Genomic DNA, 27,176 nt, shown 5'->3' on the forward strand with positions numbered 1-27,176 from the left:
TCCTCTTGCTCTGTTGCCCAGGCTGGAGTATGGAGTGCCGTGGTGCCATCTCAGCTCACTACAGCCTCTGCCTCCAGGGTTCAAGTGATTCTCCTGCCTCAGCCACCCAAGTAGCTGGAATTAACAGGCGTGCACAACCATGCCTGGCTAATTTTTGTATTTTTAGTAGAGATGGTTTTTGCCATGTTGGCCAGGCTAGTCTTGAACTCCTGGCTTCAGGTGATCCGCCCGTCTCGGCCTACCAAAGTGCTGGGATTACAGGCCTAAGCCCCACACCCAGCCATGGAAAGCATTCTGCTGGTTGCGGAAGAATTTTCCCTGCATAAAGTAGTCGAGATGCTTGAATAAGTGGTAGACAGAGAGGTCAGGTGAAAATATGGCAGATGAGGCAAAACTTCGTAGCCCAGTTCATTCAATTTTTGAAGCATTGGTTGTGTGACACAGGTGTTGTCGTGGAGAATTGGGCTATTTCTGTTGACAGGTGCTGGCAGCAGGCATTGCAGTTTCAGTGCATCTCATTCATTTGCTGAGCATACTTGTCAGATGTAATGATTTTGTGGGGATTCAGAAAGCTGTAGTGGTTCAGACTGGATGCAGACTGCTTCTTTTTGGTGCAAGTTTGGCTTTGGGAAGTGTTTTGGAGCTTCTTCTCAGTCCAGTCACTGAGGTGGTTGTCGCCAGTTTTTGTATAAAATCTACTGTTCTTTTTTTCTTTTTTTCTTTTTTTTTGAGACAGAGTCTCACTCTGTCATCCAGGCTGGAGTGCAGTGGCGCGATCTTGGCTCACTGCAAGCTCCACCTCCCGGGTTCACGCCATTCTCCTGCCTCAGCCTCCCGAGTGGCTGGGACTACAGGCACCCGCTACCACGCCCGGCTAATTTTTTGCATTTTTAGTAGAGACGGGGTTTCACCATGTTAGCCAGGATGGTCTCGATCTCCTGACCTCATGATCCGCCCACCTCGGCCTCCCAAAGTGCTGGGATTACAGGCATGAGCCCCCGTGCCCGGCTTAAAATCTACTTTTCATCGGATGTCATGATCCGATTGAGAAATGGTTTGTTGTTGCCTAGAATAGGAGAAAACACTTAAAAAAGACAGTTTTTAAAATTTTCGCTTAGCTCACGCACCCACTTACTGAGCTTTTTCATTTTTCCAATTTGCTTCCAAAGCCGAACAACCATAGAATGGTTGATGTTGAGTTCTTTGGCAACTTCTCATGTAGTCGTAAGAGGATCAGCATCAGTGATAGCTCTCAATTGGTTGCTGTCAACTTCTGATGGCCGGGCAATATGCTCCTCATCTTCAAGGCTCTTTTTCCCTTTGCAAAACTTCTTGAACCACCACTGCACTGTATGCTTGTTAACAGTTCCTGGGCCAAATGCGTTGTTGATGTTATGAATTGTCTCCGCTGCTTTACGACCCATTTTGAACTTGAATAAGAAAATCACTTGAATTTGCTTTTTGTCTAACGTCATTTTCATCGTCTAAAATAAATATAAAATAAACAGCAAGTAATAAGTCATTAACAAAAAACAAAGTGACAAATGCACATTAAAATGATATGTAGCATAACTACATTCAAAAGAAAAAAGAACATAACCACATTTATTTAAGAATGTATTCTAGTATCAAGCGGCAAATTTCAACAATGCAAAAACTGCAATTACATTTGCAGCAACCTAATAAAAGCTGTTTCATTTACTTGATTTTAGTCCTTAAGAGAAACTTCTGAGAGTTAAGTCCTGTAATAGAGTCCTCACATGAAGGTGGGAGCAAAGTTGATTCACCTAATATACCTGTCATAATTTTAAGTGTTACGTAGCTGAGTTGAAGGATGAAGGTACAGGATGTCTTCATGTCGATAAAAATTCAATGTGTAATTTCCTTTCATGTACGTGTGCTTTCTTCTTTGAAGCTATAGATTAGCCTGACTCTGTGATAGGGTAGATTTTCTGAACACCTTGTGTTTTCCCTAAACTCGAGTTACTCCTTGATTTGATGCTTGATTTGATGGCAGGGCACTCCAGCTCTGCCCCAGACTGGCATACCAACAGAGGCTTTGGTGAAGGGGTCCATTTCTAGAATGCCCATTGAAGACAGCAGTCCTGAGAAAGGCAGAGAGGAAGCTGCATCCAAAGGCCATGTTATTTATGAAGGCAAAAGTGGACATATCTTGTCATATGATAGTAAGTATTGTATGTATGTACCAAAACCAGTATTACAATATGTGCTAAAAATATAGGTTTGGGTTTTCCCACATTTCTGCTATCTGGAAGTCAGTTTATCTTTGCTGAACCTATGTTTTCTCTCAGTAAAAGGGGTTAGTAATACTTGTCTCATGAGAATTTTGTGAATATCAGCTCAGTCAATGAAAAGTAATTAAAAACACAGAGCTCATATTAAATGTCCCATAGGTGGTAGCTAAGATTATCGACTGTGGTCAGTTTAGCTTCGGTAAAGAGCCTTTGTTGAACTTTAATAGAATACTTTTATTTTGAAGAGATTCATGTTTTATGAATAAAGAATTAGAGGGTAGATAATACTCTGATAATCTTGATAAGAATATTAAATACTCCTTAATAAAACTATTTTAATGTCTATGTACATTTTTTAGATGTATTCTTAAGTTATATTTTCTCAGTAGTAGTATTTTATAAGAATGACTCAAATGTGATAGAAATATTAGCCAAAGTTTTGACTGAGTTTGAGTTCTTATTTGCACCTGACTCTGTGACCTTGGAGTAGTCATTAGCTATGCTTTTTCTCTTCCAATACAAAGAAATAAAGTATGTGTGTACATAGTGCCAAATGCTGCAAAATGCTTGATAACGTTCTTATTTCCCTCTGCTTTACATGTCTGGCATATTTTGATTGACATTTTGTTTTTGGGGTTAAGAAATTAATAATTAATGTACGTTGTCCAAACCAGAAGTCTACACACGTCTGTTTCTTTCCACATCCACCAAATCACTAAGCCATTTCTGTTCATTTTCCTAAAGTGTCTAGAATCCATCCATTACTCTGTATTCACCACTCTTACCATCATCTTTAACTCAGCAGCCACCTAACTCATCTCCCTACCTTCAGTCTCACCCATATTCAAAGTGTGTACCACATCACTCCTTGATTGATTTTTCCATCACCCTTGAGATAACTGCAAGCCCCTACCTTAGCTTTATCACCCCTCCAGGAGCTGCTTCCAGCTTAACTCCTCAGATTTTTCCTTTCTCACTTCTATGTTTACTTCCCCTACACTCTTCCTCCCAACTCCACTCTACACATTAGCCAGTTACCAAGCTTACGTTCTTTTAATGTACCATTCTGTGTCTCACCTTGGGGTCTTTGTGTTCACTGTTCATTCTGCCCGTACGTTCTCCTCCTATTACCTTTGACTTGAACAACTCTTATTCATCCTTCATTCTCAGCTTACACATTGCTTCCTCTAAGCTGGCTTATCTGAACCTGGAGGTGTTAGGTTTCTCTCCTAGCATTTTCATAGCACATTATACTTCTCCTTTCATAGCTTATTGCACAACATAATCTGTACCTACCACTATTGGGTATGTTTTATGCAGAAAGGGATTTAATTTGTTAATCTTATCTGCAAGCCTAGCTTATGCCTAGCACACAGTAGGCATCAATAAACGTATTTGAATGAATGAAAATATTTTTATGAATCATCCACACAGATTTTATTGTAGGTTAAGACAAGTTTTTGTATTATTATTTTTATAAGATAGACTATGAAATTAACCTATTTACTGTACATTGTATACCATGTGCTCTGTCTGAGCAAGTCTTGTTTGTGTATTCTGTAGATATTAAGAATGCCCGAGAAGGGACTAGGAGTCCAAGAACAGCTCATGAAATCAGTTTAAAGAGAAGCTATGAATCAGTGGAAGGAAATATAAAGCAAGGGATGTCAATGAGGGAGTCTCCTGTATCAGCACCGCTGGAGGGTAAAGCACTGTTTTCAGAATGTTATTTTGATACATGTAATTTTATATAGTAAGTTTGCATTGTTGAATTAAGTTGTGTGCAGTTTTTATCATTTCCACCTGAAATGTATATTTATATTAACTTTATATCTATATACATAAAGTGGCACATAACAATGGAAGGAGGTAAAATTTAAGCATAATTGGTCATAGGTTACTATTAGAATGTTCATATTTGAATGCTCTTACAATTTCCAGATTATTCCTGTTTCAGCTAAGTGAGTTAAAAAAGGTAAAATTTGTTGTGAGAACTTCTTTTTGAATTGTGAGATGGATAAAGTGGTGTAATGGGTAAAGACATGAATTTAAATTTCAGTTTCACCCTTCCCTGGTGAATTCCTCTGAGCCTGTTTCTTCCTCTGTAAATTAAGGGATCGTACCTAACACTGTGTGAGGGTTGGAGGCAGGCGTCTGAACTGGTGCTGCTCATGTGATATGCCTTCAGTACACGATCAGTAGGATTTTGTTTTGTTAATGGCCCACTTTGTTTAAATGTTAACCTGCCTCAACCAATTTTAAGCTAGATGAAATACTAAAAGCAGGGTAAGTCCTGTGTAATTCTCTTAAGAGCTGTATTTTTCTCTGTTAAAAAAACACACACACTTTCACTGTAAATGTGTGTGGTTATTTCTAACCCTTGATTTATATTTATCAGCAACAATAATGTGAAACTTCTTAGGTTATTTACAACTCTTTCGTTTCAATTTGCATGTTGCATTTAATACATTTTCCCTATTTTTATGGTATCCGTATTTCCCGTTTTCCCTTTATCACAAGTATATTTCAAAACTAAGCAATGGTTTCCAATCCTATATCTTCTTTCTTCTTGATAAAGAAGTGTTGGGATTTTAGATTTAACTTTGAAGGTATCTTTCCTTTTTAACCTTTCATTAGATGCCTTTGGTGGCCATTTTTTATTTAGGAAAATATTTACAAAGGACTGTGTGATGTCATATTAGCTACTTCTGGATAGTTCACTTAAATTGACATTCCTTCCTTCATAGAGCATTTATCAAAAACATACACTTTAAGAACAGCATTCAGGATATGTGAGTTGACATATACGTTGTGTTGAATAATTGATTGCTTTCTTGTTTTGGAAGGGCTGATATGCCGAGCATTACCCAGGGGGAGTCCTCATTCTGACCTCAAAGAAAGGACTGTATTGTCTGGCTCCATAATGCAGGGTAAACTTTCTGCTTGTTTTGCATTTTTATTTATAATTGCCTTCCTGGCAAAATAGTTTGACATTAATTTACAGTGTATTTCTGCTTTTCAAGATATTTTCCCTTTTGAAGTATTAAAGTCTTGGTTATTACTTTTCTGCCTCTAAGCTACATAATTTATTGGAAGATGATAGTTGCTTAGTCTTTTAACATAGAGATATCTTTATTATGCAAGAACCATTCTGTGACTATTATGAATGATGCATTAATATTATATCTCGAGCAACCCTAAAGAAATGATTGATGAATACTGATTAGAGGATCTACTGTAAATAGAAAATTAATTAGAAACTACAAGATGTCAAGGCATTATTTTAAATTATGTTAAAATATGTGTAACAAAATTTACCATTTTAACCATTTTTAAATGCACAGTTCTGTGGCATTGTTGTGCAACCATCAGCTTTATTTTAATGTTTCCTGAACTCTTTTTCAAGGGACACCAAGGGCAACAACTGAAAGCTTTGAAGATGGCCTGAAATATCCCAAACAAATTAAAAGGGAAAGTCCTCCCATACGAGCGTTTGAGGGCGCCATTACCAAAGGAAAACCATACGATGGCATCACCACCATCAAAGAAATGGGGCGCTCCATTCATGAGATTCCAAGGCAAGATATTTTAACTCAGGAAAGTCGGAAAACTCCAGAAGTGGTCCAGAGCACAAGGCCGATAATTGAGGGTTCCATTTCCCAGGTAACTAAGTTTTGGCTCTTTTTGTCAGTAACTGATATTTATGGAACATTTTAAAAAGTGTGACTTAATAATTATAAGTGGTTCTTACGATGTCAGACCTCCTGGAAGTAAATGTGAAAGTTTCCTGTACCTTTTTTTTTTTTTTTTTTTTTTTTTGGCTCTGTGGACCAGGCTGGAGTGCAGTGGTATGATCACAGCTCACTATAGCCTTAACCTCCTGGGCTCAAGCAGTCCTCCCACCTCAGCCTTCCAAGTAGCTAGGACTACAGGCATGTACCACCACACCCAGAATTTTTGTAGAGACAGGGCTTTGCCATGTTGCCAAGGCTGGTCTTGAACTCCTGAGCTCAAGTGATCTGCCCACCTCAGCATCTCAAAGTGTGGGATCACAGGTGTGAGCCACCGCACTTGGCCTTTGTGTAATGGCACTATCTCGGCTCACTGTAACCTCTCCTTCCCGGGTTCAAGCGATTCTCCTGCCCCAGCCTCCCGGGTAGCTGAAATTATAGGTACCCGCCACCACGCCCGGCTAATTTTGTATTTTTAGTAGAGATGGGGTTTCTCCATGTTGGTCAGGCTGGTCTCAAACTCCCGACCTCAGGTGATATGCCCGCTTCAGCCTCCCAAAGTGCTGGGATTATAGGTGTGAGCCATGGCACCTGACCTTGCGTACTTCTTATCATCAAGTTTTCTTGTGTCCATAGCATGGAGTGTGGAATGTGGGAAAGTATGCAGCTTGGGATCAGTGGGGTTGTGATTGAGATGTCCAGCAGACAAAAAAACGGTCACCACAGTGAACTGTAACTGCCATGGGCCAGACGTAGACCCGAGATAGAAAAGTAGCCAGATGACTTTGCCACCTGTAATGTTTGTTTCTTTCCCTTTAGGGCACACCAATAAAGTTTGACAACAACTCAGGTCAATCTGCCATCAAACACAATGTCAAATCCTTAATCACGGGGCCTAGCAAACTATCCCGTGGAATGCCTCCGCTGGAAATTGTGCCAGAGAACATAAAAGTGGTAGAACGGGGAAAATATGAGGATGTGAAAGCAGGCGAACCCGTGCGTTCCCGGCACACGTCAGTGGTAAGCTCTGGCCCCTCCGTTCTTAGGTCCACACTGCATGAAGCTCCCAAAGCACAACTGAGCCCTGGGATTTACGATGACACCAGTGCACGGAGGACCCCTGTGAGTTACCAAAACACCATGTCCAGAGGCTCACCCATGATGAACAGAACTTCTGATGGTATGTTACTTTTGTTGCTTGGTCTGATCCTTTTTATTGAATTAAAAAACAAAACAAAACAAAAAAACCTTTGTCAAGTAGTAAATATCAAATTGTTAGCTTTAGAGTATCCCAAGATCTGCAGGTCATGCTTGATTCTAGGAGTATGGAAGGCTACTAATTTAAAAGTAGGCATAATTTAAGTAAAATACCTAATATTTAAATCAAGTGCAGATTATGACACAGTCCAGAAATGCTGTAGAATAAGTATATTTTTAGAGTGGATTTTCAGCCAATTGCATAAGGTTTTCTGGAAGTCAGTTTTCACATTGTTCCTTCAGTGGCAGTGTGGTGTGAAAGCTGAAAGTAGCCTCTGGAACAAGACTGCGTAAGCTTGAATTAACATTCTTACTGCATAAACTCAGATGAGTTACTTAGCTTTTTTGTAGCTTAGTTTCCTGATCTGTAAAATCATAATGTAACATTAAGACCTACCTCTCTGGATTATTATGAAGATCAAATAAGGTAGTACATGTAAAGAACTTAGAATGGTGCTGAGTATTTACGAAGGGCTCGATAAATGTGAATTAAACTGTTGGTGTTACTGTCATTATCATTGTTACCACTATAACCCCATGCTGCTGGCAGCTACATCAGTTGAGAAGTGATTTTTACCAAGTGGCCCTGAATCAACCTGAGGCCCTTAAAAATGCATCCGCCTACCATTTTTTATTATAATACAAATTTATTGATGGCTTACATGCTACATCCTGGGCTGGGCACTGCGAGCTGTAGAAGAGTGTTTTGGCGGATGTGAGAGGCGTAGCACAGAGTGAGGAGAAGGGGAAGTCCTTGTTAGGTATAAGGGGGTGAGTCCAAATGCTTGTAGCTTTAGTTTTGATGGAGAGTTGCCCTGCAGAGGGAAGGGCACTACATGTTTGAGCACACTGGGACTTGGAAGGGGATGTGACAAACCAGTGTGATTTCTTTCTTTGGGCAGGCAGATTTGTTTGTGGTAAAGTTTATAGTATCAAAATATTAGTATTTAGATGTAACGGTTACACAACCATCATGCATTGTACTTAATGCCACTGTGAATTGTACCCTTTAAAATGGCTAAAATTGTAAATTTTATGTTATGTATATTTCACCACAGTTAAAAAAATTGAGGGTGGCTGGGTGCAGTGGCTCACACCTGTAATCCCAGCACTTTGGGAGGCCATGGTAAAACCCCGTCTCTACTAAAAATACAAAAAAAATTAGCCTGGCATGGTGGCGTGCTCCTGTAGTCCCAGTTACTCGGGAGGCTGAGGCAGGAGAATTGCTTGAACCCAGGAGGTAGAGACTGCAGTGAGCCGAGATCACGCCACTGCACTACAGCCTGGGCGACAGAGCGAGACTCCATCTCAAAAAAAAAAAAAAAAAATTGAGGGTGATGGCTAGTAAGTGTTTGAATATATAGTTATTGGTGGGACAGTCTGAACACTCTGAATAACATCATTTAAAAGAGGAGAGGCTGGAGTAGGGAGGAGATAGATGTTGGTGAAGTAATGAGAAAGTCATTGTGGAAGAACAGAGCAAGGAAAAAATTAGTGAAATTTGTGATTAATGGGTAGTAAGGAAGTTGCATAACACAGGCAATGAGAAAACTGAAGTTTACTACATGTGGGGACAAAAGAATTTAGAATGTTAAAGTCATACAAAAAACAATCATTCATAATGAGATTTAAAGAAGAGTATTGAATTTTATTTTTAATGTTACATAAGGTGGTAAAATACTGGTGCTGTGATCCAAAAGGTGACAGTACTCTCCAAATCTCAAGTTTCCACTAGTTGTTTCCATTTTCATATTTTGCAATATTGAATGTTAAATGTTGAGGGGAAAGAGAAGATCCAAATACATGAATATAGTCTGTATTTGAATGGTTGAGAAGTGGACAAATATTATCATACTTTGCAAGTTTCTTAAGAAGTTGTGGCATTGGCTCTTTTTTTCCAGTTACAATTTCTTCTAACAAGTCTACCAATCATGAAAGGAAATCAACACTGACCCCTACGCAGAGGGAAAGTATCCCAGCGAAGTCTCCAGTGCCTGGGGTGGACCCTGTCGTGAGCCACAGTCCGTTTGATCCCCATCACAGAGGCAGCGCTGCAGGAGAGGTTTATCGGAGCCACCTGCCCACGCACTTGGATCCAGCCATGCCTTTTCACAGGGCTTTGGATCCTGGTAAACATGAAATATAGTGATAATTTATGGCAAATAAATATGCCACCTGTATGCCTTTTCAGCTTTCTGTTGTTGTATAATACAGTACAATTGCAAGTACCATTAATGTACAGCTCAGTGAATTTTCACAAACTAAATTCCCCCATGTTACCAGCACCCAGATCAAGAAATAAAATCTTATCAGCACCCAGTAAAGAACTAAAAATAATAGTATATGAAAAGCTCTCTTATGGCACTTGGTGAAGCTAATTGAAAATGTGGGTTAATGTGAATAATTATTTTAAAATGACAGGGGCATACCTTAAACGTGTTAACTTACAGCATAGATGTTCATTTACCAGTACTCTGATCTAAGGCCAAGGCTTTTTCAAAAACGATTGATTAAAGCTCACTGTCTTATATAAAAGAAATTCACATTTCCAGGTGTTTCTTTTTTTAAGTAAAGCTAGAATTTCCAAGTAAAGACACTTCCAAGCAATCTAAATACAGAATCCTTCTAGATTTTTTTCCAGCCTTTTAAAGTTGTCTGGTCCACACCTGATTCAACTTCTGTATCAGGTCTTTCCAAAGCTATTAACTTAGTTTTCAGAGAAACCACTCTTCATTCTTCTTTGATTTACAAATTATGTCATTAAGGTACATAATTCTAGTAACAAGTACAGCTGGAAGAAACTTTAGAACACAACTGACGTTGGTAGACAGAATCTGATAGGTGCGGACATGTGCAGGTTTCCAGACAGCAGTCTGTGCTGGGCAGAGGGCGCTGTGTTTTACATAGGGAGGGGAGGGGAGCAGTCCCATTGGTTGGTACAGAGAGGCTCGGCTGGGCTGTTATAATCTGCAGGACCAGCGGCTGCACCTTGTCCTCCCAGGGTGCAGTCCTTGCTCTTCCTTGCTGCTATTGGCTGAGCCCAGTCACACATGTGTTTTCTGCTCAGACCTCTTCTCTGGCCTAAACTCTTTGCTTTGCTTATTACTTATATCCTTCAGGTGCAAATTAGAACACAGAATACTTGTGCCTCACTTTGGTCCTTAGGGAAGAATTTTTCATTATCAGTATGCTAAATTTTAAAAGTAAGAATTCTAAGGGTTATTTACATTTCATAATAGCAAAGTACCTGTGGGAAATGTTTTATCTAAAAGCTGTGTAAATGTCATCAAAGTATGTGTCATTTGACAACACTGTTTCAGAGGAGCCCAATACCTATTACGTAGGGCACTGTGTCCCAGATTGTGTCAGCTGACAGACTTACCTAGCTTCTAGATGAAGGGGAAGCAAATATTCCAGAAAACATGTTATTTGTTTTTCTAGGGAGAACATATACATATAAAATAGGTCACTCCGGTTCTCAGACAAAATGGAATGTTTCTAGTTTCTATTTAGTGTTTATCATAGTCTTCATTTTGTAATGGTTTCATTTGCTTGTTTTTGAGCCTGAGCTGGATTGTAATGTTTTGAGGAGAGAGACATTATCTTCTACTTTTTACCACACCTTACCCCTTCCTCGTGTCATGTGTCTTGTGTCATTCTGTCACCTAGGGGTTGCGAAAAACTACAGCTTTTTAGCCAAATCCTGTTGCCTCTTGTGTTTGTAAATAAAGTTTTATTAGGACACAGCCACATCATTTATTCTTTTTTCCTGTAGCTCTTTTTGTGCTACAGTGTCAGAGTTGAGTAGCTGTGACAGATGCGAAAAGGCCCACAAAGCCTAAAATATATTTACCATTTGGCCCTTTATGTCAAAAGTTTGCCAGTCTGCTCCAAACACATGGGCTAATTAAATGCTTATAGTCTATAATCATTTTTACCCCCTGGAGAGTAAAGTTACTGATTGCCATAAAGTATTTTCGTATACATTTCTGTTGGTTGTATTGGATGATCAGTACTGTAAAAACAATTCTGTTTTCAAACACAACTCTTGCAGATGGCAGGTAAAAATATAATAAAGTTACATGTCAAAGATTGAAAGTAAAAGTACTTGAGAAGTTTTTAGCTACTGTTATCCTTCCCCTTTTTCCATTACTTCTCAGACACTAGAATGAATTAGAAGTGATACTGCTAATATATCAAGGTCTAAGATAAATCCACCTTAATCCTTATAACTAAGTAAAAGTTCCATGTGCACTAGCTCAGCACATGATTTTTCTCTACCCTTTTGTAGATGGTGTTTAGCAAATGCATTTCAGCCAGGACAAAACTCAGTGCCTTTCTTTCATTCTCTCAATCAGCAGCGGCTGCTTACCTGTTTCAGAGACAGCTTTCACCAACTCCAGGTTACCCAAGTCAGTATCAGCTTTACGCAATGGAGAACACAAGACAGACAATCTTAAATGATTACATTACCTCACAACAGATGCAAGTGAACTTGCGTCCAGATGTGGCCAGAGGACTCTCCCCAAGAGAGCAGCCACTGGGTCTCCCATACCCAGCAACGAGAGGTGTGTGTCTTTGCATTTCAGAATTCATAGAATATTTATGTTTACCCAGTGTTTCTTAGGTACTCAATAAATACTTGTTGAATGAATGATGGAAAGAAAGAAAGAAAAGAACACTGTATCCTTCTTCCCATAGACTTTTTAGCCCAGAGACATACATTGAGAGAAGGTGTTTTGGTGAATACTGAAATTTTGGTTTAGTTAAACCAAATCCTTGTGCTGAGTATTTGTAATCCATGTTTTACAAATTTCTCTGTCTCTTTAATCTCCCCATACTTTGAGGTTACTAATACGAAGTACAGTCTTTAATATCCTTCTTTAGAGTTAAAGAATGTTTTAAAAAGTAATGATGATAGTAAACATTTTCATTTATATTATATACAAATTACCCTTGATTCACAGAGATAGACAAAGTCCAAAAGTCATGTATGGTTCTGTACCTTTAGAATAACACTTAACATAAATTGTATTTGTCTTTTGGATAGGAATCATTGACCTGACCAATATGCCTCCAACAATTTTAGTGCCTCATCCAGGGGGAACAAGCACTCCTCCCATGGACAGAATCACTTATATTCCTGGTACGCAGATTACTTTCCCTCCCAGGCCATACAACTCTGCTTCCATGTCTCCAGGTAAGATTCTACAGTCACACACCTCTTTAATAGAACCATTGTGTTTATGTTTTTACAATATAGCCTTTTAAGGTATTTTGGGCAATTTTCCTTTCTTTGGTTTCTTGTTTTTCTTTTAACATTTAATAGTAGTTCTTATGTGCCAACTGCCACTAGATACCTTAGAAATGCCTTAAAAGCTTATGTTATGCTTCAGTTCTTATCCAGGACTCTTAATAAAACAAACTCCTTTTTCTCTTTTCTTGTGTTTTCTTTTTTTTGTTTGTTTTGGAGACAGAGTCTGGCTTCATTGCCCAGGCTGGAGCGCAGTGGTGTGATCTCAGCTCACTGCAACCTCCATCTCCCGGGTTCAAGAGATTCTCATGCCTCAGCCTCTGGAGTAGCTGGGATTACAGGTGTGCGCCACCACACCTGGCTAATTTTTTGTGTGTTTTTAGTAGAGACAGGGTCTCACTATGTTGCCCAGGCTGGTCTCAAACTCCTGGCCTCGGGAGATCCACCTGCCTTGGCCTCCTGAAGTACTGGGATTATAGGTGTGAGCCACTGCACCTGGCCAAAAGAAGCTTCTTATATCCTAAATTTGAAGCTTTGTGAAAAATTTTCAGTCACTTGGAATTTCAGAATTGTTTGATATACTCAGTCAGTTGATATTTTTATCTTTAAGCTGCAGGTTTATGTTTTACAGGACACCCAACACACCTTGCAGCTGCTGCAAGCGCCGAGAGGGAACGGGAACGGGAGCGGGAGCGGGAGAAGGAGCGGGAGCGGGAACGGATTGCTGCAGCTTCCTCCGATCTCTACCTGCGGCCAGGTCAGTGAAAGGCACTGCTCTTCCATTCTCTGGACACATCTTAGCAGTCTTGTACACTGTGTTTAATGCTGCGCACAAAAATTTTTGATGCAAACAAAAATTCTAAGACATTGTTATTACAGGCCCCAAGTGAAAAACAGGTGAAAGTGCTGTAACAGCTGAGATGGTGGAAACATGGATTTTACACGGAAAAATGTTTTCGTGATGAAGCTATCATTTTTATTTGGTGCAAACAGTGGACTGCGGTTGGGCCTGAAGATATTGGTCACAGAGCTTTCAAGGCTGAAAGAATAGCCCTAGCAAAAACTCCTGGATATGAAGGTGTTTTTGAGCTTGAGTTTAGAGGAGGAATGGAAAATACAGTTAGCAGCTTATGTGGCATCTTGAATTACAATGAAATGTTGTGTCCAGGAGGCAGGTGACATGATCAGAGGGACATTTACATACGAGTGGAATAGGTGGATTAAAACCCTGAAGGGTGGGTATGGCTGGTTCCAGAAGGCCAGTGAGACTGTCAGTAGTTCATATGCATCCTAATGGTGGCCTGGAATACTTTACACTGGGAATGGCCAGAAAAGAACTGCTGGGAAGAATATCACTGTAGACTCAAAGAGACTTAACTGGATATGGGGATTGAGAAAGAGACGAGGAACAAGATTAGTCTGCAATAAAGATAGAGCATGATGAGTGAAAGCAAAGATGTAATGATTTTAGACATCCAGGTTGAATATCCCAAATGCTTGGAACCAGGATTTTTTCGGATTTTGGAATATTGGCATTATGCCAGTTGGACATTGCTAATCCAAAAATAATGAAATTTGAAGTGCTCCAGTGAGTGTTTACTTTGAGTGTCATGTCAGCTAAAAAGTTTTGGATATTGGAGCATTTCTGACTTGGATTTGGGATGCCCAGCCTCTCATGTGTCCATGGGGAATCTTTTTTATCCATGGTATACTTGCTCTTTTCAGTTCTTTTAATTAAATCAAATCATTGACCATGTGTGTATTGTCAGATACTCTGATCTGGTACTCAGAAGAAAAGACAGAGCTTGGAGATACTGATATAGGAGTCACCTGCAAGAGCTGAAGCTCTGGCTTGAATGAGATTTCCACGGGGCAAGAGTGTGAAAAGAAGTGTAGGTCAGTCTTTAGATATTACCAGGAGAGTTGATCTAGGTCGGGGCAAAAGGAAGCAGAAACGTGTCAGAGAGTTAGGTACAGAACCAAAGGGCACAGCGGCAGAAGGTTGTCACATTGATACTGTCATAGGAAACAAACCTTTGAAATCAATATGAATGGCAATATATGGAAGGAGCCCGAAAGATAGTCATCATATTTGATCCAGTAATATTTCTGAGGAGTTAAATAATTCAGTGGTTACAAAGCTCAAACACATTTAGTTATAACTGTGTCACCCAGAAGATCTTGTATAATCTATGTAAAGTAAGATTATCTATATACCTTTATCTGTGTACAATAAAAATCACTAAGAATTTGACTATAGGAAGTGCTTTAATGAATTGTAAGGCAGAACAGTAATATTGATTCCATGTTAATTGCATAAAACATGGAAAATTGATTTAATTAAGAAACCCTCATACAAATAATACATAACTTTGGTAGAGACTAGATTTTTGAAATGTTTGTGATCCTACTGATGAACAAAATTTATATTTAAGGCACAAAGATACCATTTCTCTGCATCAGACATGTAAGAAAGTTGATAAATATTGTGTTGGAGTTTCTACAGAAACAGACACTCATGTTGGCAATGGCAGTGTAAATTGGTGTAGCCTCTGTGGAGATAGAAATTTTAAATACTCTTCCATCTAGTAATTCACATCTAGGAATATATATCCCATAGAAATACTTAGATAAGCTGGGCATGGTGGCTCATGCCTGTAATCCCAGCTACTCAGGAGGCTGAGGCAGGGGGATTGCTTGAGGCCGGGAATTCAAGACCAGCCTCAGCAGCATAGTGATACCCTGTCTCTAAAATAAATATATATATATATATATATATATATATATATATACCCTGTCTCTAAAATATATATATATATAAGTTAGCCAGGAGCGGTGCTGTGCACCTGTAGTCCTAGCTACTCAGGAGGCTGAAGTGGGATGATCCCTTGAAGCCAGGAGTTTGAGGCTGCAGTGAGCTGTGGAGTGCCCTGGGTAACAGAGTGTGACGCTGTCTCTTAAAATTTTTTAAATTTAATTAAAAAATAAATATTCATATAAGCTGATGAATGGTTAGAAGGGAGAAAACTGCTGAGAAGCCTGGCTGAGGTGGTGGTGTGTGTGAGAAGAGTGGTGTGTGCTAAAACGGCTAGCTGTTATGAAGCCAGTGAGCAGGTTAGAAGGTTGGAGTGAGGACACAGAACAAGACAAGGTCAAGAGGAAAGTGATTGGGGAGGGATTTGAGAGTTCAAAATCCTCTGCGTGAAGTAGTTCTGACCAAGTCCAAGCTCTGACTTTGTTATGGGAGAGTTAGAGTTAAGTGAACAAAAACATACCAAATATTGTAGAAGTGTAATTGTGGGAGCCAAGTTTTATGTGGGAGGATAATGTGAATGATTTCATTTCAAAAGAGAGCTTGCTGAGAGAGTCACCTGTGAAGGGGACAGTGAAGAAATGAAGCAGGGCAAACTGTGGTTGAATGAAACAGTCTCAAACCCTAGTGTAGCAGTGGTATATTATTTTCATTATGATGCTTAGAAAGTTGTGCCTGATTAGATTTTGGAAATATGTACAGACTGGAGTTTGAGGAAGAATCTGAAAGATGAACTTACATGATTTGTAGTAGTACTTCTTGTTGGTGCTGTTTTATTTCTGGGATCAAGATTGAAATTTATCAGAGAAATGGAAATGACAGTAAATGATGGCTGACGTTTTGTTTCAAGTTACTGCTGCGGTTTTATTGCATCTTTATTTGGAAACTTTTAGAACATATTTCTGGAAAGGCCAGAAAGTAGACTATCAAGTTTCTTGTCTTGTTTTCCTTTTTTCTATTTAGGTATATTAGGAAATAAACAATCCGGCCGGACGCGGTAGCTCACGCCTGTAATCCCAGCACTTTGGGAGGCCGAGACGGGCGGATCACGAGGTCAGGAGATCGAGACCATTCTGGCTAACACAGTGAAACCCCGTCTCTACTTAAAAAAATACAAAAAAACTAGCCAGGCGAGGTGGCGGGCGCCTGTAGTCCCAGCTACTCAGGAGACTGAGGCAGGAGAATGGCGTAAACCCGGGACGTGGAGCTTGCAGTGAGCCAAGATTGCGCCACTGCACTCCAGCCTGGGCGACAGAGCTAGACTCCGTCTCAAAAAAAATAAAATAAAATAAAAAAATAAACAATCCATAAGCATTGCTTCCTTTTATCTGTAGCTTCCTCCTTATGTCTTTCTTTCTTTTTTCTTTTTCACCTCTGCAGGCTCAGAACAGCCTGGCCGACCTGGCAGTCATGGATATGTTCGCTCCCCTTCCCCTTCAGTAAGAACTCAGGAGACCATGTTGCAACAGAGACCCAGTGTTTTCCAAGGAACCAATGGAACCAGTGTAATCACACCTTTGGATCCAACTGCTCAGCTACGAATCATGTCAGTCTCTTGTACATATTTTGACAAAAAATGTCTCTTGTATATTCATTTTAAAATTTGTGACTGCAATAGTCTAAGTATAGTCATGCTTTTCTGCCCGTGCCACGAAGCCTTTTTTGTTGTTGCAGTTTGTCCTTCCATCTCCCCACCACATTCCCAGCAAATGGTCTTCCCTTCACAGAGCTGTGATTTGGTTTTATTTACAGGCCACTGCCTGCTGGGGGCCCTTCAATAAGCCAAGGCCTGCCAGCCTCCCGTTACAACACTGCTGCGGATGCCCTGGCTGCTCTTGTGGATGCTGCAGCTTCTGCACCCCAGATGGATGTGTCCAAAACAAAAGAGAGTAAGCATGAAGCTGCCAGGTTAGAAGAAAATTTGAGAAGCAGGTCAGCAGCAGTTAGTGAACAGCAGCAGCTAGAGCAGAAAACCCTGGAGGTGGAGAAGAGATCTGTTCAGTGTTTATACACTTCTTCAGCCTTTCCAAGTGGCAAGCCCCAGCCTCATTCTTCAGTAGTTTATTCTGAGGCTGGGAAAGATAAAGGGCCTCCTCCAAAATCCAGATATGAGGAAGAGCTAAGGACCCGAGGGAAGACTACCATTACTGCAGCTAACTTCATAGACGTGATCATCACCCGGCAAATTGCCTCGGACAAGGATGCGAGGGAACGTGGCTCTCAAAGTTCAGACTCTTCTAGTAGCTGTATGTATCTCAATCTGAGTTTCACAATGTGATGTCTGAGTAAAGAATTACTTTATTCTTTAGGTCAAGTAGAACTATATGGTATTTAAAAATCCTAATGCTTGATAGTAAATGTAATGCAAAAATGTATCTTCTGCTGTTTTTATGATTATTTAAATATCCCAGTTTCCTACATATAAGCCTATCAATGTATTTTCCACAAGAAAACTGTATCATTTATGTAATTAAATTTAGAAAGTAGAAGGCAGACCTTATTAACATATTTAGGCATCTGAAAGGTAGTGGATGTATCTCCAGGCTCTGTGCTACTGAGGTATCATTTCTCAGGAAGCATTTGCTAGGACATGGTTCTGTATTTATGCCAATACCCCAAAGCCTCTATTATCCTTTTTCTAAGACACAGATTTTTAAAAGTGAGACTACCTATTACTGGTGATTGGTATTTATATTGCATCTTTTTTGCAAGTTGGATTTTGTTCAAGTCTGGTTAGTCATTGTGATGGCTAACCTGCACATCTTGAAATTCACAGGTCTACATTAAAATGCTAGAAAAGTTACTTTTTAAATTTTCTTTTAAACTGTTGCCTCAATTCTATGTGGAATTGTAGAAAGAACAAGCAAGTATTTAAATAAACATCTGCTAACACTGGAAGTAATTTAATCATATATAGTCATCTTTCTGTTATATCCATTGAATAAATTCAGTAGAGTTAGAGATCATGAAAAAAAAAGATTTCTTATGCTCCAGAATGCAATGTGCAGTTCTTTTGATCTCTAAGTATCCACTAGCTTAATTATAATTTGTTTAGGTCACATCTACCCCATTGCTGAGGCTTTTAGAGAGAGAGGGTAGTGTTAGCCTGAGATTAGGAAAATCTGCAATATAGATTTTCTGCATGCAGAAAATTGCTCACTGAGAAAGAGATATTCTATAGTTGTATGAATAGGTCTTTTGAAGGGAAGTCGCCAGCACACTGGGAGATCCCACCTGGGCTTATTGAATGGTATAGCACATGGGTTCCTTAATCATTGGATTAAACATTTCTTTTCAGTTTGCATCACAAACCAAACCTTGCTGTAGGAATTTGATTTTCAGAATGTTTGAAAATAGAAAGCTCATCTTTTCTGAGTGTCCATGTCTCTGTGTGTGGTTATCATTTTTATCACTGGTCAGTGAATTCCATGATGTCCAAAGGCTATGTACAGTTATTCAGTGTGGCTTTCAGTTTGACTCTTGAGAGCCCTCCTCATCCTGAAGGTGAAGTCCGTTGCCATAGTCTTGCCCCTTAAGGCTTCAAGAGCAATGTGAACACAGTTCGGAATCAGACTTTCTACTGAGTGAATATTGGAAGTTGTAAGCAGATTTAGGATGTTGAATACATAACCAGTAATGAGTAACAGTGGATACAAAAGTCACAAATTGCTGTAAACTTCTTTGAATATGGTGATTTATTTTAGTTTCTCAATGATCATTTCTGTCCCATTTATCAAGTTTCCAATCTCCTAAGTGTACTAGAACCCAGGTAGCTGCAGTTTCCATGACCTGGTGAGGATAGGAAGGACTGTTGAGTACCAGAGGAGCAGCTGGTGGCTAGGGAGCAGGGTTCATTCCCACCTGCTGCATCTGTGTCCAGTCAGGGCCATGTACCCTTTGGAGCTCTGACAGCTCTCAGATTCTATAGTGTAGTTTGTAGATGTGAAGAGCCCTCTGAATTCAGAGGTTCCTGAATAGGTGGTTACATCTGCTCTCAACTGTCAGCTCTGAGGCCATGGCAGGACTGTGAAAAGCTGCCTGTTGTTAGCCCCACTGCACAGCCCCTCTGTTTACTTGAGAACTGCGTCTTAGAGGAGGTCCTTTTTGATGTGGGTATCCTCCAGAGTTGGTTGACATCCTCCCTTTCTGGGAGTATACTTCCCTTCAGACATTCTCTACCATTTCTGGTTATTTTCACAATGTAACACAGTGCTAAAAAATTATTAATATTTGGAGTAACTTTTGTTAGCAATACTCCAGTTATTTGAGAAAATCATTATATATAGTGTTATATAATCTATAGCTTTAAAATCATCATGGTAGTGAATGAAGCAGCTTTATAGCCTCAGCGTTTTTCTAAGAACAGAATGTCCCACAGAATTGGAATTATTGGAATCAGTTATTGAGATCTACTCCCTTATTTATTAACCTCTTTCCATAAATGTTTCCCTGGTGATTTCTTTTCCAGCTCCCAGGAAAAATATGATAAATCTGTTCTCTGTTCTGCCTCATTCCAGTGTTTATTATTGTGCTTTAAAACGTGTCTTTTTTTTTTTTTTTTTGAGACAGAGTTTCGCTCTCGTTGCCCAGGATGGAGTGCAATGGCGCAATCTCAGCTCACCACAACCTCTGCCTCCCGGGTTCAAGCGATTCTCCTGCCTCAGCCTCCCGAGTAGCTGGGATTATAGGCATGAGCCACCACGCCTGACTAATTTTGTGTTTTTTTAGTAGAGACAGGGTTTCTCCACGTTGGTCAGGCTGGTCTCAAACCCCCGACCTCAGGTGACCCACCTGCCTCGGCCTCCCAAAGTGCTGGGATTACAGGTGTGAGCCACTGCACCTGGCCTAAAATGTCTTAAAGCTCATAAAACTTCAGAAAACCCTCATTAACCTGGAATACCATTGAACATGGTTGATCAGAATTGAAAATATGCTGTAGGTTTGAAGAACTTAGACTTTAGAAACTTTTCCCAGGATTAGTTTTAAAATAAGATTTTCTTTTCTTAAAGTATCTTCTCACAGGTATGAAACACCTAGCGATGCTATTGAGGTGATAAGTCCTGCCAGCTCACCTGCGCCACCCCAGGAAAAACTGCAGGCCTATCAGCCAGAGGTTGTTAAGGCAAATCAAGCCGAAAGTATGTCTTCTTAAGCGACCATTTACATGTTTTCATATTTACATTTATCATTTGCTTCTAATTATCTGTCTAGACCATGGTAAGAATTAACTTGTTTTGTTTATTTTAGGGTAATCTTACATGAGCCTGCTTTAGAAACAGCTATCGATTCTTTTTTATTTTTTAATGATACAGAAAATAGTTTATATTAATTTTGTTTGCTTCTGCATTTATATTTTGTTCTAGTCCTCAGACTTCTGTCAGTGAATAATTTTTTTTTCCAAAATTAAGATAAGTTTTTTGTTTAGAGCTATGTACCACATCCTTTCATGTGTTCTTCTGAATTGTATTTAATCTTTCATAATGAGTGAAAGGCACAGACATTCCTGGAGTAAGACATCTATGTGTTCTCTACTAGACGATGCTACCAGACAATATGAAGGACCATTACATCACTATCGACCACAGCAGGAATCACCGTCTCCCCAGCAACAGCTGCCCCCTTCTTCACAGGCAGAGGGAATGGGGCAAGTGCCCAGGACCCATCGGCTGATCACACTTGCTGATCACATCTGTGTAAGTTTTTCATTATTCTTATTAGCTGATTTTCTTTGTGTTTTTTTAGTAGAGACAGGGTTTCTCCACGTTGGTCAGGCTGGTCTCAAACCCCTGACCTCAGGTGACCCACCTGCCTCGGCCTCCCAAAGTGCTGGGATTACAGGTGTGAGAAAGCAGATTTCATATAGAAAATCTATATGGGGAAAGCAGATTTCATATAGAAAAAGAAATTTATAATAAAGATATCTAGATTTCTTAATACTTTTTTTTTGCAAGTACTCAATGAATTTTACCACTTCCTTCTTTTCTCATTCACAGCAAATTATCACACAAGATTTTGCTAGAAATCAAGTTTCCTCACAGACTCCCCAGCAGCCTCCTACTTCTACATTCCAGAACTCACCATCTACTTTGGTGTCTACACCTGTGAGGACTAAAACATCAAATCGTTACAGCCCAGAATCCCAGGTTCAGTCTGTCCATCATCAAAGACCAGGTTCAAGGGTCTCTCCAGAAAATCTTGTGGACAAATCCAGGGGAAGGTATGATCTTTATTTCAAATTATATATAAATTTCCCAACAGTAAAACAAATGGAATATATCTACAGGATAAGGAATTTGTTTCTCACAACTAAAGTTCATTTGCCTTTAATCCCTGGAAAGTGTAAATGAGCTTTGTTTCCCTGAATATTATCCTTAGAATGTCCACTGTCTTAGCATCTGGTACTATGTCTTTTTAATATATATTCAAAAGATGATTATGTTCTGTTGGTTGGTTTGTAAAGACAGTTAAGAAGAATGTGTAGTTTGGTAGTGGTTTAGGGACACTTCCGTGGTCCTTCCTAATAATACCTCTCATATTTATCTGTCTCAGTGGTTTCTACTGGGTCAGCATCAGTAGAAGTTTAAGAAGGTGATATCGACCAGGCACAGTGGCTTATACCTATAATGCCAGCACTTTGGGAGGCTGAGGTAGGAGGATTGCTTGAGCCCAGGAATTTGAGACCAGCCTGGGCAACATAGTGAGATCTCATCTGTACAAAAAAACTTAAAAACAAAACAAAACAAAACTATCTATCTATCTATCTATCTATCTATCTATCTATCTATCTATAGGTTGTTTGCTTCTGCATTTATATTTTATTCTAGTCCTTAGACTTCTGTCAGTGTATATCTATACACACACATATATATACACACACACGTATATATTTTAAGGTGACATTAAATAAAGGAAAGGGAAGCCAGTAGTGGCACCATGAGTGGAAACATGTTATATGCCAGGGCTCTCTGATAAAGAGCATATCTTCTTACCTGATAGTCTGTGTTTGGTTAAAATAAAGTGGATGCAGGATTCTTGCTTCAGAGTGGTAGACTAAATATTAGCACATGTTAAATTATAGTTAACAAGCACAAGGGAAATAAATTTAAGAATGCTGAGAAGGCCGGGCATGGTGGCTCACGCCTGCAATCCCAGCACTTTGGGAAGCCAAGGTGGCGGCATCACCTGAGGTCAGGAGTTCAAGACCAACCTGGCCAAAATGGTAAAACCCCGTCTCTACAAAAATACGAAAAAAAAAATTAGCCAGGTATGATGGCAGGTGCCTGTAATCCCAGCTACTCAGAAGGCTGAGGCGGAAGAATCACTTGAACCTGAGATCATGCCATTGCACTCCAGCCTGGGCGACAGAATGAGACTCCGTCTCAAAAAAAAAAAAAAAAAAAAAAAAAGAATGCTGAGAACAAGACTGAGATATTGGCAGATCAAAGATTCCGGCAAATACTTGGAAGACATAGAGGACAGATGAGCCAGAGTAATGGAAGCCACGGCTCAGAGCCTGAAAAAGAGAAATTTGTAGCAGAAGTGACTCTCCAGCCTACCTACCAACCCATCGAAGTGAGCAAAGAGTAGAAAGAAGAATATAGATGAGAAGCTAGATGGTCTTCTTTAAAAAAAAAAAAAATTATTATGGAAGTTTTCAAGTACATACAAAAGTAGAGAGAACAAGTATAATACACCTCTAGGAATCGATCACCCAATTTTGGTAATCATCAGTGTATAACGAGTTTTGTTTCATTTTTATCCCCGCTTGCCCCAACCCCTAAACTGCATAATTTAGTCATTAGAAGAAGCTGGATAACCTTAAGGATAAGATGAAAGCACATTTATTTCCTGTTAGCTAAAACAAAACCAAAAAAAGAAAAGAAATGCAATTATCAAGAAAAATGGAAAACTATATAGCACTGCCATGGTCCATTCCTGATGAAAATGTTTACACAATCTGTGGTGTTAGAAAACAGAATCAACTGGTTTTCATTTTAGTTATTTATTTAACTTTCATTTTAAGTTCAGGAGTACATGTGCAGGTTTATTATATACGTAAACTTGTGTCGTGGGGGTTTGTTGTAAAGATTATTCTGTCACCCAGGTATTAAGCCTGGTACCCATTAGTTATTTTTTCCTGAGCCGCCTCCTCCCACCCTCCACCCTCCAATAGGCCCCAGTGTGTGTTTTCTTCCATGTGTCCGTGTGTTCTCACCATTTAGCTCCCACTTATAAGTGAGAACACATGGTATTTGGTTTTCTGTTTTTGCGTTAGTTTGCCAAGGATAATGGCCTCCAGCTCCATCCATGTCCCTGAAAGGGACAGGAGCTCATTCTTTTTAGTGGCTCCATAGTATTCCATGATGTATCTATACTACATTGTCTTTATCCAGTCAATCACTGATAGGCACTTGGGTTGATTCCATGTCTTTGCTGTTGTCAGTAGTGCTACAGTGGACATACATGTGCATGTGTCTTTATAATAGAATGATTTGTATTTCTTTGGGTATATATTCAGTAATGGGATTGTTGGGTTGATTGGTAGTTGTGTATTTAGGTGTTTGAGGAATTTCCACAGTGCCTTCCACAGTGGTTGAACTAATTTACACTCCCACCAACAGTGTATAAGTGTTCCATTTTCTCCACAACCTTTCCAGGATCTGTTATTTTTTCACTTTTTCGTAGCCATTCTGACTGGTGTGAGATGGTAGCTCATTGTGGTTTTGATTTGCACTTCTCTCTCTCTCTTTTTTTTTTTTTGGAACAGAGTCTTGCCCCGTTGCCCAGGCTGGAGTGCAGTGGTGCGATCTCAGCTCACTGCAACCTCCACCTCCCAGGTTCAAGCGATTCTTCTGCCTCAGCCTCCCGAGTAGCTAGGATTACAGACTTCTGCCACCATACCCAGTTAATTTTTGTATTTTTAGTAGAGACAGGGTTTCACTATGTTGGCCAGGCTGGTCTCGAACTCCTGACCTCAGTTGATCCACCTGCCTCAGCTTCCCAAAGTGGTGGGATTACAGGCATGAGCCACTGCACCCGACTTGATTTGCACTTCTCTAATGATCAGTGATATTGAGCTTTTTTTTCATATGCTTCTTGGCTGCATATATGTCTTCTTTTGAAAAGTATCTGTTCATATCCTTTGCCCACTCTTTCTTTTTTTATCTCATTCTGTTTGCCCAGGCTGGATTTCAGTGGTGCAGTCTCGGCTCACAGCAGCCTCAACCCTCCCAGGCTCAGGTGATTCTCCCACCTCAGCCCCTCAAGTAGCTGGGATTACAGGCGCACACCACCACACTCACTTTGCCTCCTCTTTAATGGAGTTGTTTTTTCTTGTAAATTTGTTTAAGCTCTTTATACATGCTGGATATTAGACCGTTGTCAGATGCATAGTTTGCAAAATTTTTCTCCCATTCTGTAGGTTGTCTGTTCACTCTGTTGATAGTTTCCTTTGCTGTGCAGAAGGTCTTTAATTAGATCCCCCTTGTCAGTTTTTGCTTTTGTTCCAGTTGCTTTTGGTGTCTTTGTTATGAAATCTTTGTCCCTGCTGATGTCCTGAAAGGCATTTCCTAGGTTGTCTTCCAAGGTTTTTATAGTTTTTGTTTTTATTTTTTTTTTCACATTTAAGTCTTTAATCCATCTTGTGTTAATTTTAATATATGGCATAAAGAAAGGGCCCAGTTTCAATCTTCTGCATGTGATAGCCAGTTATCCCAGCACCACTTATTGATAGGGAATCCTTTCCTTATTGCTTGTTTTTGTTAGGTTTGTTGAAGATCAGATACTTGTAGGTGTGAGGCCTTATTTCTGGGTTCTCTGTTCTGTTCCATTCGTCTGTGTGTCTTATTTTTGTACCAGTACAATGCTGTTTTGGTTACTGTAGCCCTGTATTATAATTTGAAGTCAGGTAGTGTGACACCTACAGCTTTGTTCTTTTTGCTTAGTATTGCCTTGGCTATTCAGGCTCTTTTTTGGATCTATATGAATTTTAAAATAGTTTTTTCTAGTTCTGTGAAGAATGTCGTTGGTAGTTTAATAGGAATAGCATTTAATCTGTAATATGCATTGGGCAGTATGGCCATTTTAACAATATTGATTCTTCCTATCCATGAACATGGAATGTTTTTTCATTTGTTTATGTCATCTCTTATTTCTTTGAGAAGTGTTTTGTAGTTCCCCTTGTAGAGATCTTTCAACTCCCTGGTTAGCTGTATTCCTAGGTATTTTATTATTTTTGTGGTGGTTGTGAATCAAATTGCATTCCTTATTTGGCTCTCATTGGTGTATAGGAATGCTAGTGATTTTTTTTTTTTTTTTTTTTGCGCACACTGATGTACCCTGAGACTTTGCTGAAGTTGTTTTTCAGCTTAAGGAGCTTTGGGGCTGAGACTATGGAGTTTTCTAGATATGTGGTTATGCCTCTGCAAACAGAGATAGTTTGACTTCTTTTCTTCCTATTTGGATGCCCTTTCTTTCTTTCTCTTGCCTGATCACCCTGGTGAGGACTTCCAATAGGATGTTGAATAAAAATGGTGACAGAGGGCATCCTTGTCTTGTGCTGGCTTTCAAGAGGAATGCTTCCAGCTTTTCCCCATTCAGTATGATTTGGCTGTGGGTTTTCATATATGGCTTTTTATTATGTTGAGGTATGTTCCTTCAATACCTAGTTTACTGAGAGTTTTTAACATGAAAGGGTATTGAATTTTATTGAAAGCCTTTTATGCATCTATTGAGATTTGTGTATATTGAACCAACCTTGCATCCCAGGGATAAAATCTACTTGATTGTGGTGGATAAGCTGTTTAGTGTTTTGCTGGATTTGGTTTGCCAGTATTTTGTTGAGGATTTTTGCATTGATGTTCATCAAGGATATTAGCTGGAAGTTTTCTTTTTATTGTTGTTGTGTCTCTGCCAAGTTTTGGTATCAGGATGATGCTGGCCTATCAGGAGAACCTGCTCCCGATGTTTAACATGGGTTCTTTTCTATTTCCTGAGTGTCTCGGCTGGGTTGAGAAATAAAGGGAAAGAGCACAAGAGCCAGAAATTTAAAGCTGGGTGTCCGGGGGAGACATCACATGTCGGCAGGATCCGTGATGTTCTCTGAGCTGTAAAACCAGCAAGTTTTTATTAGCGATTTTCAAAAGGGGAGGGAGTGCATGAATAGGGTGTGGGTCACAGAGATCACATACTTCACAAGGTAATAAAATATCACAAAGCAAATGGAAGCAGGGCAAGATCACATGACCACCGGATGAGGTGAAATTAAAATTGCTAATGAAGTTTCGGGCACTGTGCCCAAAACAGTGATAACATTGTTTACATCTTATCAGGAAACGGTTTGAGAGCAGACAACCTGTCTGACCACAATTTATTAGGCGGGAATTTTCCTCGTCCTAATAAGCCTGGGAGCACTACAGGAGACCAGGGCTTATTTCATCCCTTCGGCTTCAACCATAAAAGACAAAAGACTGCACGCTTCTAAAGGGGCCATTTATAAGCCTACCTTCAGGGCACATTCTCTTTCTCAGGGATGTTGCTTGCTGAGAAAAATAATTCTGCAATATTTCTGTTTGCTTTTTAAAGAGGAGAAATATAGCTCTGTTCTGTCTGGCTCACCAGTGGCCAGTTCAAAGTTCCTCTCTTGTTCCGTGAACATAGCTGTTATCCTGTTCTTTTTTTAAGATGCCCAGATTTCATATTGTTCAAACACACATGCTCTATAAACAATTTGTGCAGTTGACACAATCACAGGGTCCTGAGGCAACATTCATCCTCCTCAGCTTACGAAGAAGATGACGGAATTAAGAGATTAAAGTAAAGACAGGCATAGGAAATCACAAGGATATTCATTGGGGAAGTGATAAGTG

At 39.7% G+C, this 27,176-nt stretch overlaps 1 protein-coding gene across 13 annotated transcripts in view; it reads left to right on the top strand.

The window, feature by feature from the left end:
• The window catches only part of NCOR1 (nuclear receptor corepressor 1), a 188,020-nt gene that overhangs the window by 137,905 nt on the left and 22,939 nt on the right, over positions 1–27,176 (top strand). For 11 of the 13 annotated variants that reach the window (XM_008010473.3, XM_008010477.3, XM_008010481.3 and 8 more), the window contains 14 exons: positions 2,018–2,186; positions 3,819–3,959; positions 5,102–5,185; positions 5,662–5,918; positions 6,806–7,166; positions 9,145–9,372; positions 11,602–11,811; positions 12,294–12,443; positions 13,129–13,254; positions 16,690–16,855; positions 17,062–17,555; positions 20,319–20,447; positions 20,845–21,002; positions 21,303–21,526. In XM_008010473.3, coding sequence (XP_008008664.1) covers positions 2,018–2,186; positions 3,819–3,959; positions 5,102–5,185; positions 5,662–5,918; positions 6,806–7,166; positions 9,145–9,372; positions 11,602–11,811; positions 12,294–12,443; positions 13,129–13,254; positions 16,690–16,855; positions 17,062–17,555; positions 20,319–20,447; positions 20,845–21,002; positions 21,303–21,526 — 2,897 coding nt within the window. The remainder of the gene's footprint in view (positions 1–2,017; positions 2,187–3,818; positions 3,960–5,101; positions 5,186–5,661; positions 5,919–6,805; positions 7,167–9,144; positions 9,373–11,601; positions 11,812–12,293; positions 12,444–13,128; positions 13,255–16,689; positions 16,856–17,061; positions 17,556–20,318; positions 20,448–20,844; positions 21,003–21,302; positions 21,527–27,176) is intronic. The other 2 variants (XM_008010484.3, XM_008010485.3) reach the window with 1 other exon arrangement.

The sequence above is a fragment of the Chlorocebus sabaeus genome, chromosome 16, assembly GCF_047675955.1.
Source record: "Chlorocebus sabaeus isolate Y175 chromosome 16, mChlSab1.0.hap1, whole genome shotgun sequence".
Classification (NCBI taxonomy): domain Eukaryota; kingdom Metazoa; phylum Chordata; class Mammalia; order Primates; family Cercopithecidae; genus Chlorocebus; species Chlorocebus sabaeus.